The following is a 20,877-nucleotide window of genomic DNA, read 5'->3' on the forward strand; positions in this document are numbered from 1 at the left end:
AAAACTCTTCGGTAATTGTCATAAAAATAAACAATGTGAACTGTATAATTATTAGTCCCCTTCCCAATCTGTCATACATATGACACAGATGTATGTATAGCTCTGTGTGTTTTCATTTATAAGAGATTTGTTGTCATCATTCATTAACAGACAGACGGTTTCATATGAAACTTTCATTAGTCAAACCATTTTCTCCTGGCCAGAGTAAGAGCTGTAGCCATTCCTTAGGAGATGTGAAAATTGATGTATGACTTGAATTAAGCACCTGAATGATGTCTTGGCTCTGATATTGCCTACCACCCACAGTTGACAATGAATTTACAGATTTTATTCATTTGGCAAAGTGTGTATTATTTGAGTGCTGAATATTTATGACACCAGGTTAGGCAAATGGGAAGAGGTGTTCTGGGGGCGAGGGGGTGGGGACTATGTGTGACCTTTTTTTGATGTTTTGTCTTCACACAAAACATGACTTTGTTTTTTGAAAGTAACTTTGTTAACCTCCATGGACATAGATTATCAGCTCTAACTTATACTCTTGTTTCTAAGAATTCGATGTCCCTTATAAACCTTGGCTGTTCTGGAAGGTCCAAGCCAGGCCAGATTGTCAGTGACTCAGTGACTGGAAGCTAAGCACAGGTCGCAGAGTGCATGCCCTGCACTTCACCTTAGACATGAGGCCCAGGGAGGAGCAAGCAGCTCCCAGGACCAAAGAGAAAATGCTCTGTGTGCTCTGTAGGCCCCAGCTGTGAAGGCTGCCCAGTCTCCCCACATCCTTCTGCCTGATTTCTTGGAGCCTGCACTCAGCAGAGCTCAGGGAGTTCCAACTGGAACAGCCCTCCTGGGGCCCCGCCAGAGATTTACATCACAATCAGAGGGGTCAATCATCTTGTGCTTTGTCAGCCATTGTGTGGCAGAAATTTCCTTAAACTGGATCTTCCCCCTTCCAACTGCTCTAAGTTTGTCTCTGGGTCTTTGTCCAATTGTGCAGTCATAGACCAGCAGACTCTAAGTCAGGGGTGGGTGATGGTCTGGTGAGGCCAAAGAAAAGATCTGGAGAGAGTGATCGAGGTGCACAGGTTTATTGGGGGAACTTACAAATAAGGAGATCAGAAGCAGTCAACTGGACAAAGAGTCTGCTGCTGGGATCTGCGTGCCTCAAGCTTTGATAGCACAGCAACGTAGCTCAACAGCTCTCTGCAACCTTTCCCTCCTTGCACAGCCAGTGTTCCAAGGGGATCAAGGCCTGCCCATCTGGACACTCTCCATTACGAAGAAGACACTCTGGGTTGGGCACCCCCCAGGAGCCCCTGACCTTAAAGGCTGAACAACACATTCTTCCACACATTCTGCTTGATGGGAATATAGAGGGAGGTGGGACTCTACATTCTCCAGAGAGTGACTAACAGGGACATTAGGGTGTACTTGCACAAACTAGCTATCCAGCATCACTCTGGAAATGGAAATGAGAAGGGGTCACGCAGCCTGTTTTAAAGAAGAGATTATCTTCTTCTAGGAAACAGAATGCCATACCTTGAGCTCAGGTGAGAGGCCTCTGGCCATTCTGAAACAGCAGCCTTTCTAGAACCATTTCTTTCTGGTCATGTTTCTTCCTTTCCTTTTCTTTCTTTCTTTCTTTCTTTCTTTCTTTCTTTCTTTCTTTGGAGTGAGAGAGTGCATGTAAGCTGAAGAGGGGCAGAGGGAAAGGGAGAGAGAATCTTAAGCAGGCTCCACACCCAGTGTGGAGCCCAACGTGGGGCTCAATGCAGGGCTCAGTCTCACAACTGAGATTATGACCGGAACCAAAATCAAGAGTCAAATGCTTAACTGACTGAGTGACCCAGGTGCCCCTTGGGCATGTTTATTTTAAAAATGAGTATATTGAGAAAGAGAGAAAGAAAGAGAGGAGAGAACCTCAGCCAGAGACATCAACAATGAAAAGTTACCCTTCTCTTTATGCTTAATCTGAATCAAAAGTGAGGAGGCTGAGAAGAAACACTGGTCAGGGAGAACCATCGACGGCCAGAGTCTGCTATAGCAGGGGGAACACATATAAAAACCTAGAGGTGTTCAGTCACTAGGCCAGAAAGCTATCTTGAAAAGTTGTACTGGTAGGTTTATGTATTACACACACACACACACACACACACACACACACACACGTACACGTACACAGATACACACCCCACATACACGTTTATTTTGAACCAGTGCTGTTAAAAAATAAACTGAGGCATATGAAAATTTTTAAGAATTTATTTGACCAAAAATCAATTGGAAGCTATCAGTGCCAAACTGGAAGTGGTTAGGTTTCTGCTGCACCTGTGGCAGGGGAAAGACTTTTAGAGAGAAGAGGTGGAAGGAAAGCACCTATTGGACTGGCTGCAGCTTAAAGCCTCATTGGGTGTTCCTGATTGGTTGTTCTTAGATACCGGTTTTTTGTTTTTATTTGTGTGTGTGTGTGTGTGTGTGTGTGTGTGTGTGTGTGTGTGACCCTGCAGCATTTACAGGCTTAGATTTTGGTGTGCTTCTAGAGGCTTCTGGCCTTATGGCCACCTCAGTTAATGGCCTCCTTGTTTAGTTAACTGAAGGGTCCCCTACTAAATGGAAGAGTTGCAAGATCAAGTTTGAACACTTGTGTCTGTTGTGTCGTTTAATACAGAGATCTAACTCCAGGTAGCGCCTTGCACCAACTTTCCTCTTGTTTCCTGATCTTTTTCCTTATGGAATTATTCCTTTTTTAAAAAGTTTTTTAAATGTTTATTTATTTTTAAATGTTTATTTATTTAAATATTTATTTTTGAGAAAATAAATAAATGTTTATTTATTTTAAATGTTTATTTATTTTTGAGTTTTTTTAAATGTTTATTTATTTTTAAATGTTTATTTATTTTTGAGAGAGAGAGACAGAGCATGAGTGGGGGAGGGGCAGAGAGAGCTGGGAAGACACAGAATCCGAAGCAGGCTTCAGGCTCTGAGCTGTCAGCATAGAGCCTGATGCATGGCTTGAACCCACGAACCATTAGATCATGCCCTGAGCCAAATTCAGATGCTTAACCGACTGAGCTACCCAGGTGCCCATCTCCCCCACCCACCATGGAACTATTCTTCAGTGGTTCCCTTTCTCTCATGATTTTGGCACTTTTTGAGATTATATATCAGCCACTTTTAGAATATCCTTCAATTTGGGTTTGTTAAAAGGTAATTCATTAAAGGTGCTTTTAAGAAAAAGATAAAAGCATGGCTCTCATACAGATATAAAAATGAACATATGTTAAGACATTTTACTCATGTGACATGAGGGAATGAGGCAGATGCTCTAACAGTTTCAAAGGAAAAGTCAAAAGGGCACCGATTTATATGGAGCAAAGGGTTGGTGAAATGAATTGCAAATGGAGACAACCTGGATTTCCGCCTGCAAGGAGGAAGTCCATTAGAGCACTACATGACAGGACAAAGTATATATATTCATCAGTTACCTACAACTTAGAGACAACAGGGCTGGAATCTGCTAATTCAGAAGAGTTTGCAACGGACACTGTACAGTTTTCCATTGGAACAGAATTTTTGTTTCTACATGTTTATCCTGTATTGTTTTCCTGTGGTAAACCCATATGATACGTCTTTGTCTGGAATATTAGAGATGTTTGTGTGTGGTTTTGTTTTTTTTCATTGCAACCTATTGATAGCACATGATGTCTTTTTGTCTTGTTACTCGTGTTCACTTTGACTTAAGACCCTTATAATAGTGCCTTCCAGATGTCTCTACTGTAACAGTTTTTTGTTTGTTTTTTATTTTTGTTTTTGTTTTCTTTTGGGTAGTTACACCACAGAAAATGGGAAACAGTGTAAATCAGGTTGGTATGTTTTCCCCCAGAGATTTGGTTCTACAACAATACCAGCACACCAGTCTTTCAAACAACATGGACTCATTCAGTCCTGTTTAATTCAGGAAGCTATAATCTGTCACTATTATTATTTATTTTGGTGCTTGGTTTGTCCCAGATTTGGCTGTCCTTCTGACCTGTCCTGTCCTTCCCATTATTTTTTGAGCATTCATTACTTTCTGGTGCAGTGACGTGTTATCTAGATCTTTCCTTGTCTCAGTCCCATCAGGAGTCTTTTTTTTTTTAATTTTTTTAATGTTTATTCATTTTTTGATATAGAGAGACAGAGCGTGAGCAGGGGAGGGGCAGAGAGAGAGGAAGACGCAGAATCTGAAGCAGGCTCTAGGCTCTGAACTGACAGCATGGAGCCCAACGCGGGGCTACAACTCACGGACCGTGAGATCATGACTTGAGCTGAAGTCGGATGCTCAACCGACTGAGCCACCCAGGCGCCCCAAGGAGTCATTTTTACAAGGAGCTCAGTTCCTTTTAGTGGACAGTAGTGTCCTAGGTCTGCCCGCCTGTGACCACCTACTACTTTCACTCTTCCCAGTGGCTTTTTGAAAGAGGAGGTTGGGAAGGAAGCTAATTTTTTTTAAAGACAGATAAAGGAAAGGGATGGGAGGAAGAAGAAGAAGATGGCTGTATACATTTTTACCCCCACCCTTGACCCCCAGTTTTACCAGAGACTAGATCTGATCTCCTTGTGGTCAGTTAGGTTTCTCAAGTGGTTACATTTTATGTGGATGAAAATGAAACTTAACTTCATCTGAAGAGCCAAATCATTCATCAACCACTTACTAAGTATCTGCTCTGCATGTGCCTGACATTATAGTAGTGAGTCACAGTGTCAAGCCCCTGCCTTCAGAAAGCTGGAAAGACAGTGAGGTGCCCTACCAAAGTCATACAGCTGGTGTTTCTCAGTGAGTGCAGATGTGAGTCCCACCTTCAGTCTGGTCACGTGGGGGAAATCGGAGGTCAGGGAGGCTTCCCAGAGGAGCCGAGAATCTGGTGAATTTGGAGTAGAACTTAGCTAGTTGGACACGTTGGTTAGAGGGAAAGGGTATTCCAAACAGGGAAGAACATACCTAGAGCCACAGATATTTGGCAGACTGGAGGGATGGGAAGTGGTTTGATAGGACGAACATCACTTGTTTCCTTATCTTCTTGACCCCAGGTTTTTAAGAAGCATGATTGTCCTTTCTTGCAGACAAGATTTTTCTATTGCACACTTTTTTGCAGGCTGCCATCACAGAGTTCCATCTGTTGTCCAAAACTATTGGAGTCTATTACGATGTCTTTTTTTCAAAGAAGCAATCTTTTCTCAAGAAAAGGGAAAATAGAATTAGTGGGCATTTTCCCAAAGAAAGATAATTATTTCTTCATTGTTTGGCATATGCTTAAGAACTGGTCTAGTTTTGGGCTCTACTTTTTTTCATCAAACGTTTACCCATTTTGTTCAAAATGGAATGTTCTTATTGCCTTTATTCAAGTAAATGCAGTAGGTTGGTTGCAGTAGTTTAATCTCTGCCTTTTGGTTGTTTCTTATCATTAGAGAATACCAATTTGGTACTTTGAATAATGTTTTGAAATAAATAAAGTCTTGTACATCATGGCAGTTAAATCTTCCCTATATCTAATCCTGAGCTCTCTTCAAGATATATTCTTTGTGTAAAAATTATTGCTTTCAAACATACTCCTCACATGGTTGTTTTCAAATTTTGCAGACGGTACCAGAAATTGCAGAAGATCATGAAGCCTTGGTAAGAATTTATGATCAATTAATACAGATGATGTAACACTTCCTTCTTCTTTGCATAATTAAACCCTGTCCTCTGACTGATTGTATAACTATGCATCTAGATATTTTAAGTAAGTGATTTTTTATTCTTTGTTTCATGTTCTTATTAACAGGTTTTTCAAACATTTATTTCCCATTTTTTTGCTTTGTGGTAGAAAGGATATTTTATGTTTGTGGCCACAAAATGATTACATCAGAATTGCTCTCCTTCTCCTAGAGCAAGGCTAGGCATAATTTTATGTACTACTTTAAACAAAAACTTCCTTTTTTGTGGCCTATGTGATGTTCAAAGTCAAAAGTCTTTGATTTTCTTCAATGACTTACTATGAAAAAGATACACATTAAAAAAACATTCAGGATTGAAGTATGGAATAAAAATTATTTACTTTGAGTCTCAGAAAGTAGTCATCTGTCAAGCGAGTTGCATGTTAATTGTGTATGGAGATCTCAGAACTTCTTTCTTAGAGTTTTCCCCCCCTCACTGCCTTTCTTATCCATTAAACAGGGTGAATCCAAATGGGGCCTAGCAAACTCTCTACAGTAGGCAGAACAAATTTCCATTTCACCAAGTTGTTAAGCAGATAATTTCAATTTGAGAAGCAAGACTGAACAGTATCTGAAAATGTGCACCTTATTTTTTAAGCCCTCGGAGAAAATTCTGACCACTTCAGTGTTCAATACTGGTCTCAAGTCATTCATCTTCCCCTACCCTTCCCACATAGAAAAAAGCGTATATTCTCTTCATTTATTAAATTCTAATGAAGTAAAAGGTACTACTGAGATTTGAGGGTAAATTTTTTTAAACGTTATTTTGAGATATATGTTTGCGATAGTGGAAACAATGATAATGGAAGCAGAAGCCATCTTTCATGAGAGTTTGTTCTGGGCACTGTCTCAATGTTTACATTCATTACTTTTACACACTCATATCTGACACACAAGATCAGTATAATGAGAATTATTGCCTTGATGCAGAGGTTAAAATCAGGTAATGGAGCTGGGATCAAACCAAGTTTTTCTTTAACAACCTCATGCAACTTGCTAATGTAGAGGAAGTTGGGGGCTCTGAAGCCAAAATAATTTCTTAAAGTTTATTTGCCAATAGTTTTAATCACTTGGTATGTAGGGATGCTGGAAGTGGGATTACGCATTAACCATGATTTTCATTTATCAAATGTAGACAAAATCAGTGCTCAGGGCCCTCGTTCTGGTAATGGTGGAATGTCTTAATTAGACTTAATACAGATAAAAATGGTTAAATCTGGACAAAGTAGTGTGAACAAAAACACCTAAAAGCAACTACTTGAAGGAACTGGATAACCCCCCAAAGTAGACAGAAAGAGGGAGGTCAGTTCTTGAAAGAACATAATGGGTCTCATATGAGATTTGTGTGTTTGTAGCTTTTGCCTGAGGGTACCCGCTCATCCAGTTAGCACGGGGCAGCAGTCAGCCTTAGTCTTGGTAAGTTACTGAGAGGATATAGTTTGGGGGCTGGCAGAGCAGCTAGATTATTAGGGGCAATCTGTGAAAGAAGAGAAGCTCAGAGGGTAGGAGACCTCATTTCTACAGGTTCATATAGATCCACCTATAAAATCTGCCCAAATCAGAAGCATGAATGTGCATGTGTGAGTATGTATGTGTGTGAGAACCCCAAAGGACCTGGTAAAAACATCTACTGGGAGTGGAGAGAATTGAGAAGAGATTTAAACTGCTGCTCTTTGCAGAATTTGGAGTTTGATTCTAGCTAGGTTAATTTCTGCTCTAACAAAACAGTCTCAGAAAAACAGAACTGGATTTTGAGACTTGACAATCTTTTATTCCCAGTGTTCAGAATATAACAAAAATTACTAGGGGCGCCTGGGTGGCTCAGTTGGTTAAGCATCTGACTTTGACTCAGGTCATGATCTTGTGGTTTGTGAGTTCGAGCTCCACGTCAGGCTCTATGCTGATAGCTCGGAGCCTGAAGCCTGCTTCAGATTCTGTGCCTCCCTCTCTCTCTGCCCCTCCCCCACTTGTGCTCTGTTTCTCTCTGTCTCTCAAAAATGAATAAATGTAAAAAAAAAATAAAAAAAATTACTAGATAAATGAAGAACAAGAAAAGATGACCTATTCTTAAGAACAAAATAAAGCAGATAGTAGAAACTGACCCTGAGGTGACCCAGGTGTTGGAATTAGCTAATGGAGACTTTTTAAAATGTTATTTATTTTTGACAGAGAGAGAGAGAGGGAGGGAGGGAGGGAGGGGCAAAGAGAAAGCGAGACATAGATTACAAAGCAGGCTCCAGGCTCTGAGCTGTCAGCACAGAGCCCGAAGCGAGGCTTGAACTCACGAACCGTGAGATCATGACCTGAGCCAAAGTGGGAGGCTTACCTGATTGAGCCACCCAAGTGCTCTGCTAATGGAGATTTTTAAAGCAATGCTTATAAATATATTAAAAGATGAAAGTATTAGTATAATGAGTGCACAGATGAGGAGTCTTAGCAGAGAAATGGAAACCATAAAAAATAACAAATTGGAAATTATAGAACTGAAAAGTATAATACTTAAAATGAAAAATTCACTCTATGGGAGTTGAAGATGGAAGAAGAGACAATAACCTTGAAGATGAATCATTTCAAATCACCCAATCCGAAGAATAGGTAAAATAAATAGCAATTGACCTGTGAAATAGAAATAATTGGTCTAAAATACATCTAATTGTGATATCAGAAAGAGAGGAAAGAGAGAATGAGACCAGAAAAATATTTGAGGAAATAATGACAGTTTCAAAATTTGTTAAAAAATATATTTATAGAGCTAGGAAGCTCAGTGATCCTAACTGGAATAAATAGAAAACTATACCTGGAAACATCATAGTCAAACTTCTGAAATTTAAAGATAAAAAGGATACCTTGAAGGCAGCCAGAGAAAAACAACTTACTACATTAAGAGAGTAAGAATAAGAATGAGAGCTGATTTCTCATTAGAAATAGTGGAGGCCAGAGAGCAATATTTTAGAAGTGTAAAAAAAACAAAAAACAAAAAACAAAAAAACCCCCACACAAACCAAACCAAAAACAAAGAAAACCCCACAAAAAACAAAAAACTTGTCAAACCAGAATTCTTATCTAGTAAAACTATCTTCTGAAAATGAAAGTGAAATAGAAACACTTTTAGATAAAGGAAAACTAAGTTCATCATCAGTAGGCATACACTACAGGAAATATGGAGGAAGTTCTCCAGCCTGAAGGGACATGCATTAGATAGAAATTGGGCTCTACAGGAAGGAGTGAGCAACACTGGAAATTATAGATATGTGGGTAACTAGAAAAGACAAAATACAGTTTTGTCTTTAAAATTCCTCATATTTATTTACATTTGTAAAAATGTTTATTTATTTTTGAGAGAGAGAGAGAGAAGCAGAGAGAAAAAGACATAGGATCTGAAGCAGGCTTCAGGCTCTGAGCTGTCAGCCCAGAGCCCGACACGGGGCTGGAAGTCAGGAACCGTGAGATCGTGACCTGAGACAAAGTCTGATGCTTAATCGACTGAGCCACCCAGGTGGCCCTCATATTTCTTTAAAAGGCATATGGCCATACAAAGCTAAAAGAAGTATAACTCAAAATCCAATAGAGGAATTAAAAGGGACTATAAAAAATATTTGCAGAAAAGAGGGAAGGAAAAAGAAACAGAATAAAACACAGCTGAGACAAACAGAAAACAGATGATAAATTGATTGGCCTAAACCTAATCATATCAATAATTAAATTAAATTAATTTATTTATTTTCAACGTTTATTTATTTATTTTTGGGACAGAGAGAGACAGAGCATGAACGGGGAAGGGGCAGAGAGAGAGGGAGACACAGAATCGGAAACAGGTTCCAGGCTCCGAGCCATCAGCCCAGAGCCCAACGCGGGGCTCGAACCCACGGACCGCGAGATCATGACCTGGCTGAAGTCAGACGCTTAACCGACTGTGCCACCCAGGCGCCCCAATAATTAAATTAAATTTAAATGGACTAATCACTGCAATTAAAATATTTCAGATCATATTTGAAAAAGCATGACCCAGCTATGTGCCATTTGTAAGAAATGTATTATAAATACAAAGGTGCATGTAGTTCAAAACTTGAAAATACATACATGTAAATGTGAATAATAATAAAGTTTTTTTTACATTTATTTATTTTTGAGAGACATTGGGACAGAGCGCGAGTGGGGGAGGGGCAGAGAGAGAAGGAGACACAGAATCTGAGGCAGGCTCCAGGCTCTGAGCAAGCATTCAGCACAGAGCCCGACATGGGGCTCGAACCCACAAACTGTGAGATCATGACCTGAGTCGAACGCTTAACTGATTGAGTCACCCAGGTGCCCCAAATGCGAATAATAATAAAACTTAGTTGTTTTATCAGTAGCAGACAAAATAACAATTCAAGACAATATTTTGTCAGAGATAAAAATAATTCATAATAAAACATGGTTGCGTTATTAGGAATACATAAAAGTGTTAAATGTTTATGTACCTAATATAAGATTTCAAAATACATGAAATAAAAAGTAACAGCTAAAGGGAAAAATAGACAAATCCGTGGGGCACCTGGGTGGTGCCCCAGCTAAGTCGGTTGAGCATCCGACTTCAGCTCAGGTCATGATCTCACAGTCCATGAGTTCAAGCCTCGTGTTGGGCTCTGTGCTGACAGCTCAGAGCCTGGGGCCTACTTCGGATTCTGTGTCTCCCTCTCTCTCTGCCCCTCCCCCACTGGTGCTCTGCCTTTCTTTGTCTCTCAAAAATTAAAAAAAAAAAAAAAAAAAGACAAATCCTTAACAATAGCTGGAGATTTTAGCACTGTCTTCTCATTGATAGGAAAACTGGCAAAATCAGTAAGGGTAGACAAGATTCGACCAACATTGTAAAATATCTTGGGTCACCATTTATATGGAGAGCATCACATTCAACAATAACAGAATACATATTCTTTTCAGTGTATGTGTAATGTTCACCAAACAGACCATATACTATGCTGTAAAAAGTCTCAAGAATTTTCAAATGATTGAAATTATACAGATTACATTCTTTGACCACAAGGAAATTGTATTTTAAATCAGGAACAATAAATTTGCGGAAAATCCTCAGATGTTTGGAAATTAAAAGACATACTTCTTTAATACCCAGGAGTCAAGGAATGCACCCAGGTGAAATTGCAGTATATTTTTAACTGAATGATAATAAAATATAATATAGCAAAACAAAATTTGTGGATGCAGCTAAAGCAGTGTGTAGAGGGGAATTATATCCTTAAGTGCTTATGTTGGAAAAGAAGAATGGTCAAGAAAAATCAGTGATCTAAGTTTCTACCTTAAAAAGGTAGAATAAATAAGTGTGAATTACATAAGTGGGAGGAGGGAATAAAAGGAGTAACTATCCGTGAAATAGAAAACACATAAATAATAGAGAAAATTAAAACTAGAACAGATTATTTGAAAATACTTAGTAGGAAAAAAGAAGAGAAAAAGCCAATTGTCAATACTAGGAATAAAAGAGGGAATATCACTACAGAATACACTCAAAATTAAAGGGAAATAAAAGAATGTTATGAATAACTTTATGCCAATAAATTTTAATCTTTAGATACCAAATGTGCCAGCTAATGAGACTAATGAACACTGGGGCAAAAATCCCCGGCAGCATATTAACAAATATAATCAAATGATATATAAAAAGGATAATACATTGTGGCCAGTGAAAGTTTATCCCAGAAATCACTCAATGTTTGAAAAGCAGTCACTGTGATTCAGTGTTTAGTAAAACAAAGGAGAGGGCTTAAAGAGAAAAATGATCTTAATAGATACAGAAAATAATTCATAGATACAGCAAAAGCACTTCATAAAATCCAGCATCCATTCATAAAAATTCTTAGCAATCTAGGAATAGAGAGAACTTCCTCAACCTGATAATCAGCATCTACTAAAAAACAAACAAACAAACAAAAAAACACATCATACTTAATGTTGGCATACTGAATTCCTTCTGACTTCTGCCCTTTTAAAGATTGGGAATAAAGCAAATGTGTTTGCTTTTTGCACTTCTGTTACGTTGTGTTGGAGTTTTTAGCTATAGCAATAAATCAAGAAAGAAAGAAAAGACATAATAATCGTAAAGGAAGAAGTAAAACCATAGAAGACATGATTATCTGTGTAGAAAATTGTAAATCTATAAAGAAAGTCTTAGATCTCATAATTGAATTTAGCAAGGTTTCAGGATACAGCATCAGTGTATAAAAGTGATGTATAGGTATGCATTAATAGCCAAATGAAATTTTGAAAATTTCTATTTACAAAGTGGCAAAAATTACAAAATTTTTAGGAATAAATTTAACAAGAGACATGTAGCATCTCTTCACTGACAAATACATGACTGAAAGAAATTGAAGGCCTAAATACGTAGAGAATATACCGTTTCTTGGAAGACACACACATTGTTAGGACGGCAGTCCTCTCCGAATTAATCTGTAGGTTCAGTGCAATATTATTTTTTAAAAAGAAATTGCAAACCAATCTTAAAATTTAAAGGAAATGTTTAGGACCTAGAGTAGCCAAAATAGTTTTGAAAAAACAACAAAGATGAACCAAGTTGGAGGATTTCATTAACTGACTTCAAGACTCACTATAAAGTTATTAACACAGTGTGATATTGGTATAAGGGGAAAGACAGATCAAAGAAATAGAATGGATTCCAGAATTGATCCACAGTTAAATTTTTACCAAAGGAGTGAAAAAGAACGTTGGCACATTCATGCTATGATCTGAAGGCCAAGGGAATGTCTACAGGGTGATTTATAAATTTATAACCTTTTATGTATATACTTTTTAGCACATACAAAAAAAAAACCATTTGGAGAAATTCAAAGGGCAGGACAGACTATATTCATTAACTTTGGGAATTAAGGATATATTGAGTATGACTTACCAAAAACTTTAAAAGTGGCCTTTACTTGCATCTCTTCTCCACTTCTGCCTGGCACCCAATCAAAACATTTGGAAGCACTGTTCTTTTATAAATTTAGCAGCTTAAATTGAAATGCTTCAAGATTGGCTGAATTTTGTTGGAATGAAGATGGTCTCTACTGAGTTGATGAGAAACATTTAGTTGAATCATTCCAGCACACATGGTGTGTTGGCTGTGACATAGCTCTCGACCAGCATGTAGTTTGCAGTCGGCTTAATCTGTGGCAGTCAGTACTGCAAAATCTTTAGCTTAGCACTTTATAAAAAACAAATAAAGCAAACAAATAAAAGTGCTTCTGCACGTGCCATGTGCTTGCTTTATATTTGTAACCCTTTTAGCCTTGATCTTGTGCACGCGGCATTGATTTCAGAGCCTTGGCTCCTGCCTTCTCTCCTTGGAGCGTAAGTCAAGTCCTCTAGGAGTGAGACTAAACATCTATGTCAGGGTTCAATAAGGGCTTTTATACCTGCATCATTTGAAATTAGGTGATTGAGTTCCTTGATTTGGAATGTAATAAAATTTTAGGATGGCCATCTTCTCCTTGCAACTGAGGGTTTGAGGTTGAATTTTAAAAAAATTCTCCTTCAAAAAAAAATCCTCCCTCATGGAAACCTAGTATGCCATCCAGCAACCAGTCGTAATGAATTATATTTATGTTATATATGCACTATATATATGCTATATTATATTTGCATGTGTATATATATTTTTATATTGTAATACATAACATGTATAAATGTATCTAATAACATACATATGTTATATAGAATATATTAAATAGAATATATATGTTCTGTTCTATAGTATAACCGACTATATATGGTCTAAAAATATATAGAATATGTTAGATATATAGAATATATAGAATATATTCTATAGAATATATAGAATATCTATAGAATATATAGAATATCTATAGAATATATAGAATATGTTAAAATATATGATGTGTATAAATACAATGTTATTAGATAATATTTCTACAAAATATGAATATCAATAATATAACATGTATATAAAGTGTTATTAGATGGACCAAGGGAGCGATCCCTGCCATGGACACTTGGTGTGTGATATGAAAGAAGCTTCTCTCACTTACCAACCGTTCACACTAATGGAAACTACAAAGCACATAAAGGCCTATCGCAGTGGCAGAAATGGTGCTCCACCTCCTTAACAACCATGGAGATTAAAATCCTGGCCCCAAAAGCAGATTGGAGATTTGAAAACCAAATGATACACTTTCTCTCCGTCTTTTCTCTCAAGTCCTTGCAGCCTGTCTGAGAAGTCTGTGGGCAGAGTTCTAGAGCATTGGAGGAAGCAGGACAATCCTAGATGTTACTTAGGCCACTTGGATTATGGGCCCATTGAGCAGGGGACAGAGTCATTTTTCCTTCAGATAATTAGAGAGCGTAAATATAATTTATTTCTTGTTTCTAAGGCAGTTAAGGAAGACTAATACTATCTCTATTCTCAGCCTCAACTAGCTCCAGGGAATATAAAGACAAGTTTGATTCCAAGAGTGTGTGCTTTCCTTTGTCACTGCCTGTCCCACTGCTCATGCTGTTAGTGACAACAGTGAGGCAGTGTTTTGCCTGTATGGAGGCCATGGGTGCCGTTCTCCAATGTCGTGTATATGGGGACTTTGAGCGGTTGAGATCTTTTAACGTGCCAGGTATAAGCAAATGGCAACTATTATATGTTTGTTTTCCGCTTTTCTAAGTAAAAAGGAAAATAAATTAGCAAATAGTGTTTACTGGTAATGATACGGTAAAATAATACATTAGCTAATATTATTTACTAATACTATACATTATTATGTAATAATGTTTTCACAGTAATACTGATACCAACATACTCTATTAATAAATCTTGCTAATTGTTTTTATACCTGGCTCTCCTATTTTCCTGATGCAATTTACTTTTTTTTTTTTTTTTTTAATTTCACTCAAGCTAATGTCTGGATTTTGTCATTCATTGTCTGTAGAATGAGTCATTTCTGGAATTCTTTTTTAAAATTTGACCTTTCTTTCTCCTCTTTTTAACACGTTTTTCATCCCTCTACTTTTTTTTTTTTTTTGATTCTGTCCTTCAAGTAAGTTTGAGTTTTCTGGTTTGGGACTTATTTTGGGGGGCATGCCATGTAAGGGGCCCCTGTAAGATTAGTATTGCCAGTCTGTGAGTCAGAGAAGCCTTTGAAGAAAAGTATTTCTGGCCTGCATGGGTTGGCTTTCCTTGCGTTCCACCCCCCCTCAACCCTGGCTCCAAGGACAGAGAATATTTGAAGGCAAACATTTGAAGATTATGGGCTTTGCTTATCTTTCTAGAAGATCACTTTTGCATAATGATCATAGCTAACACTCACATGTTGCTATATATATACACCACACACTGTTCGAAGAGCTTAAAGTGTGGTAGCTTGTTCTATTTCCCCAGAAATCCTGAGTGATCACCACCACCACCACCACTGATTTTTTTTTTTAATAAAGAGCGTGCATGAGCAGAGAGAGGGGAAGAGGGAGAAAGAGAGCGAGAGTGAGAGAGAGAGAGCAAGAGTGAGAGAGAGAGAGAGAGAGAGAGAGAATCTCAGTCAGGTTCCATGCTCAGTCCAGAGCCCAACATGGGGCTTGATCTTATGAACCATGAGATAGATCATGACCTGAGCTGAAATCAAGAGTTGGATGCTTAAGCGACTGAGCCACCTAGATGCCCCACCACCATCATTTTTAATAAATGAGGAAACTGAGGCACAGAATGTATCAGTAGCTTGCCCACTTAGAATTGGAGGGGAAAACTGCTATCTGACTCCTGAATCTGCACACATAATCGTTTTTATCTATTTTTATCTGTTGCATCTCATCGTCTCTGATCTCTGGGAGCTTTGGATCATGGTCTTCTGAGAGCCGTTGCCTCTTCTGTAGGTTTCTTTCTTGCATCACAGCTTGGAAAGTGGTGCAGAATTCCCAAGGCCATTACTGAGGCTGGGCTGAGAGAACTGGGAGGAAGGGAAGTTATGAAGCCATTTTACTTTTTTTTTTTTAACGTTTATTTATTTCTGAGACAGAGAGAGACAGACATGAGTGGGGGAGGGGCAGAGAGAGAGGGAGACACAGAATCAGAAGCAGGCTCCAGGCTCTGAGCTGTCAGCACAGAGCCCGAAGTGGGGCTCAAAATCACAAACCGTGAGATAATGACCTGAGCCAAAGTCGGTTGCTCAACCGACTGAGCCACCCAGGCGCCCCATATGAAGCCGTTTTAAAAGAAACATCAGCCTCAGGCACCTGGGTGACCCAGTTGGTTAGGCATCCGACTCTTGGTTGCAGCTCAGGTCATGATCTTCTAGTTTGTGGGTTGAAGCCCCGCGCCGGGCTCTGTGCTGACATTGTGGAACCTGCTTGGGATTCTCTCTCTCCCTTTCTCTCTGCCTCTTCCCTGCTTGCTCTCTCTGTCTATCAAAATACATACATACATACATACATACATAAATAAACAAAAAAGAAACACGAGCCTGTTTTCTATACTATTAACTGAGAATAGATGGGAAAATTCAATCTAAACATTCTATGAGACTTTGTAGTGTAGCAATTGTATATATGAGTTTACAGATTCAAATTCTGAACTATATTTTTTAAAAATCAAGCACATGAATCTGTGAGGTTGCATAGTATGCAGAAATCCTGATGGGCATAATTCAATGTACTTGAAGACAGTACTTATCTTGAGAGTCAACGTTTATTATGATGATTTACAGTAGAGGTGAGTTTCTGTAAAAGATTCTGAGTGTCTGTTGAGTGTGGTTTTGAACGCATTAGAAACTAGGATATTGTCTGATAAGGGTCATGGGTGGAACTGTTTGTCTCATCTCTGTTTTGATTTCTAACTCAAACATTAGACCCTTCCTATAGCCTTCCAAATCACAGCAAGTCTATAGTAAACAGTCATTATTTCTACAGATATTCTATAAAGACTATTAATAAAATGCTGTCCAGGGTAACAGAAATGAATATGCTTACTTACATATATATTTGTACCTATGTGTTTGTGTGTGTGTCTGCACTGACACACACACACTCACACACACACACACACACACACACACACACACACACAGACCACTCAAATCCTGTGCAAAGTGCTAATACTCTTAATAGAATTATTTCTAATTATAGATGCCGTGAATAATAAAAGAAGCACATTGCCCTCTCTTGGTTACTCTAACTTTCATTTGCTGAAAAGCTTTTCTTTAAGTTATCATTTACTGAATGCTTATATACTACACATGTGATTAAGTGCTCACAAGCAGCCCTGTGATTAAGTAGGTATCACTATTCAGTTTTTCAGCTAAGACAGAGGCTCAGAAAGATTTGTGAACTGCCCAGTATGACATAGTTCACCAGAGTGAGAATCTGTGAGAGCCCAGGTCTGTCCCACTGAGGCCCTGGCTTATTCCATAAAACCCACCTTCCTCCTTTCCGTTGACTCACAATTTTTAAGAAGTTTCCTGAGGCCTAGCTGTGTATCTCAATGATCTTTTATAATTCTTCTGTATCCACTTATTTAAAGCTTTCTCACTTCTGTGTCTGTGCTTCTGCTCAGCTCTCCATCTCCATTAATCTTCTCTGTGTTTTCCAGCTTTGGAGACATGCTGTCCTTCACCCTGACAGCCTTTGTTGAGCTGATGGACCATGGAATAGTATCCTGGGATACGTTTTCAGTGGCGTTTATTAAGAAGGTAATGCGGATTGTTTTTTCAGGGCTTAAATTACTTTCATAGATATTTTGCTCTGCTTTGAGGATATGTCATAGTTGTTTCTTATAGTTATTTGTGTAAAAGATAGATGTGGTTGTTGAAAATATTATGCATGTGGGGGTCTGGGCACCTAACTTCTATGTGAAGATGACATTGTCTCCCCACCAGGATCATAAGGGTGTGTATGTGAGAACCCACAGTCAAGGGAAATCAAGGAATCACGTTGTTTACACTACAGAAGCAGTCCCTTAGGAGTCCCTGGACAGGATTCAGTTATTCTCAAGACCTAAGTAGAGTTTTATCCATCCTTCGTCAACCTTCTCTGCCCTCAATCAGGTATTCAGGGAAGGGGAAAGAGGGAAAGCATATTGATTTCCTGCATACCTGGGTTTGAAGCAGGGATATAAGAGAAGGAGGTGTGCTTCGGTCCATGCTTCTTAAGTCAAGCTCACTTGTAATCATGGTGCAGTAAATGTCTCTGGGATTGATTTCTCCTTCTTTAGGAGGAAGGTAATGAAGGGATGAGCAAGGTGGACTTGGTGTGGGAACAGAGGGCAGAAGAGCCCCCGCCGTTCCCTGAAGGGAAGGGGGGTGCCGTTCCCTTATAAATTTACTTTATAAGTATAGATTTCTGGGAAGGGTTATGTAAAATAAAGAATTTCAGAGAATCTGTGCAAAAGCTGGAAAGTCAAAGCAAAATGCAGAAGAGTCACTTGAATTTTTTAAACCTTGTTATTTTAATCCATGTTGAAATCATGGTAGACTTACAGAAAAATTGCAAAAAACAGTACAGAATGTTCCCAAATGCCCTTCATGCAGCTTCCCCTAGGTTAACATTTTACATAATGATGGTACAGTTACCGAACTAGGAAATTAACAGTGGTACTATTACCATTATTTGATTTCACCATTTCTTCTACTAATGTCCTTTATCTGTCTAAGGGCCTGACCCAGGATCCCACATTGCACTTAGCTGTCATGTCTCCTTAGAGTCTTCTAATCTGACAGTTCCGCAGTTTTTCCTGGTCTTTCATGACAGAAAGTTTTGAAGACTACTGGTCACTTATTTTGTAGAGTGTCCCTTATTTTGGATTTGTTTGGTATTTGATGGTTAAATTAAGGTTATGCACTTTTGGCAGGAATGCCAGAGAAGTAGTGTCATACCTTTCTCACTCAGCACATTGTATCGGGGTACATGGTGTCGACATGTGTTATTACTGGTGGTGTTGACCTTGGTTACATGGTTGAGGTGGTATCTGCTGGGTCCACTCACCGTGAAGTTCTTTTCCTTTTGAAGTTAATCAGTATCTTCTGGGAGATACTGCCTTGAATCAAAGGGCACAGAAAAGCCCCTAGATTGTCAAATGAGGGTGTTGGAATTGGGTGCCCCAGAGATCGAATGCTTACATGATACATATTTATTTCAGACAAGAGCTGATTGGGAACCAGGGCCTTCTCAACAGACCTCTGAATTCTCTTCCCTTATGTAAGGGCATAAAGCCAAAGGAGATGATTAATGAGAACTACTAGAAGAGGAAGCCTCAGTCAGTGGTACGAATTGCTAAAAAGAAAAGAAATGATTGTAGATGAGAAAGCCAAGGAAATGTAAGCAGTGAATGATGAATGTGAAGAACAAATTGCTGTGTTCTGTCTTTCTAGGATAAAAGTTCTAGAGAAGTTAAGTTCAAATCTGAAGATACTGGGTTTTGTGGATTTTTCATACTTAACAAAAATGTTAACTCATACTGGATTATGGCAGGCCTTTCTCTCCTACATCCAAATTGCCTTGCTTGTCTGTTGTTAGAGCCTCTTTTGCTCTAAAAACAGTGCTGTTCTGAATGCAGATTCCTTGAGGTTGTATTGTGCTTTCATCCACATTATCTCTTTTGATCTCCAGAAATCCTTTCCAGAACAGAACAGACTGTCTTGCTATTACTGGTCAGGAGGGGAGGATACAATGGCTTGGGGAGGTTAAGTGATGTCATAGGGAGTGGAGTGTCACTGGTCCCATGGTTAAGGGCTTCTTCCCCTCATGCTATACACTTGTGCTTTCAAATGGTGGGAAAAATAGCTTCTGAAGATTGGTTGAACCAGTATCGCCTCTGTTCAGCCCTCCCCAACCTCACTGGTAAGAAGTTAAGTGATTTCTTCTGCTCTCCATTCTTCTTGGATCTTGTGTTTGTCCCTGTGCAAACACTTACCACATTTTTGTGAATTCTTTGTTTTTTTTTTTTACTGGCTTCCAGTAGACCATGAGTCGTAGGAGATTGTAACCACAGCTTTCTGCATGACTTTATCCTCAGGGCCTGGCACCGAGGAAGACCGTAATACCTTTGTGTGAAATGAATGAGTGAAACTTGTTTTGGAAGAATTTTTTTAAAACTCTAGAACTTGAAGAAAAGAAGGAGTATAGTAACACTGTATTTAACTCTGTTTCAAGTAAAATTCAGTTGTGAATGGACAGGGATTTGAAAACTTTTTCGTTAAATGACGTGAGAAGTGGTTAGAGAGAATGACAATAATTTAATATTCTAATTACGTAAGAAAATAGTTTTCATTCATTGAAATTAAATTAAAAAGTCTAAGGAAGCAAAGACTAGCGGTCTTGGCAGTTTAAATAAAAAATTAAATATTTTCTCAAAAGGCAATACATTTAATGGATTTCACATTCTCATTCCTTGCCATTCTCTTTCCTTTGCATTGCTACTTAGATCTCAGTCCCTTATGAGAATCTGAAAAATGGCCATCAGAAAATGACTTTATAATTGATAGTTTTTGTAAGGTTAACTTTTTTTATTCATTAGCTGGATCAAATTCAGCACTTTCACAACCCAGGAATTGTATGCAGGCAACTGTCTTTTAAATGGAGCTTTATCTCAACAAAACTCATCTAGGAAATGCCCTGACAAAAGATGTTTATCTCTGTGGTCCAGACTTGGCTTCCTATTAATGCCAAATTCATACCACTTTGGAGAAATATTTTTTCCCTGCCAGCCCGTCTTCTTCTTTACTATCTGTTTTCTTATGTGTGGATGGAGATTCTCATTTACAAACTTTGTCTGCAATAAATAACATCATTTCATAAACATTTTGAAAGGTAGAATCCCTTGATGACAAAATGTAATGTTGCTTTTTAAAGAGTTGGCTACTTAGGGAGAGGGTAGGAAGTTGTGGAGAAGAAAGACAGGGAAGAAAAACAAAACAAAAAACTAGAACTTTCTATCTTACCCTTTGGTTTTCCCCTAGCCAAGTATAACATCAGTGCCTTTTCTCAGAAGGGGTGTTTCATACAAATGCTCTTACAGCCTTAGCTCTGCAGGAGGGCCTGGTTCACCCTACATAGTTTTCAGCACCTGGACAGACATCCAGCCAATTCAGTTTAGAGACTCAGTAATTTTTACCTCTTAAAAGACTAGAGAGATTCATGGGCCTGTGCCCAGATAATTTAAAA

At 38.6% G+C, this 20,877-nt stretch overlaps 1 protein-coding gene across 12 annotated transcripts in view; it reads left to right on the forward strand.

Annotated features, from left to right (window-relative positions):
- ELMO1 (engulfment and cell motility 1) overlaps positions 1–20,877 on the forward strand; it is a 730,817-nt gene that overhangs the window by 369,945 nt on the left and 339,995 nt on the right. For all 12 annotated transcript variants that reach the window (XM_027075272.2, XM_053218216.1, XM_053218222.1 and 9 more), the window contains 2 exons: positions 5,615–5,650; positions 17,309–17,408. In XM_027075272.2, the coding sequence (XP_026931073.1) occupies positions 5,615–5,650; positions 17,309–17,408 (136 nt within the window). The remainder of the gene's footprint in view (positions 1–5,614; positions 5,651–17,308; positions 17,409–20,877) is intronic.

The sequence above is a fragment of the Acinonyx jubatus genome, chromosome A2 (assembly GCF_027475565.1).
Source record: "Acinonyx jubatus isolate Ajub_Pintada_27869175 chromosome A2, VMU_Ajub_asm_v1.0, whole genome shotgun sequence".
NCBI classification, from domain to species: Eukaryota; Metazoa; Chordata; class Mammalia; order Carnivora; family Felidae; genus Acinonyx; species Acinonyx jubatus.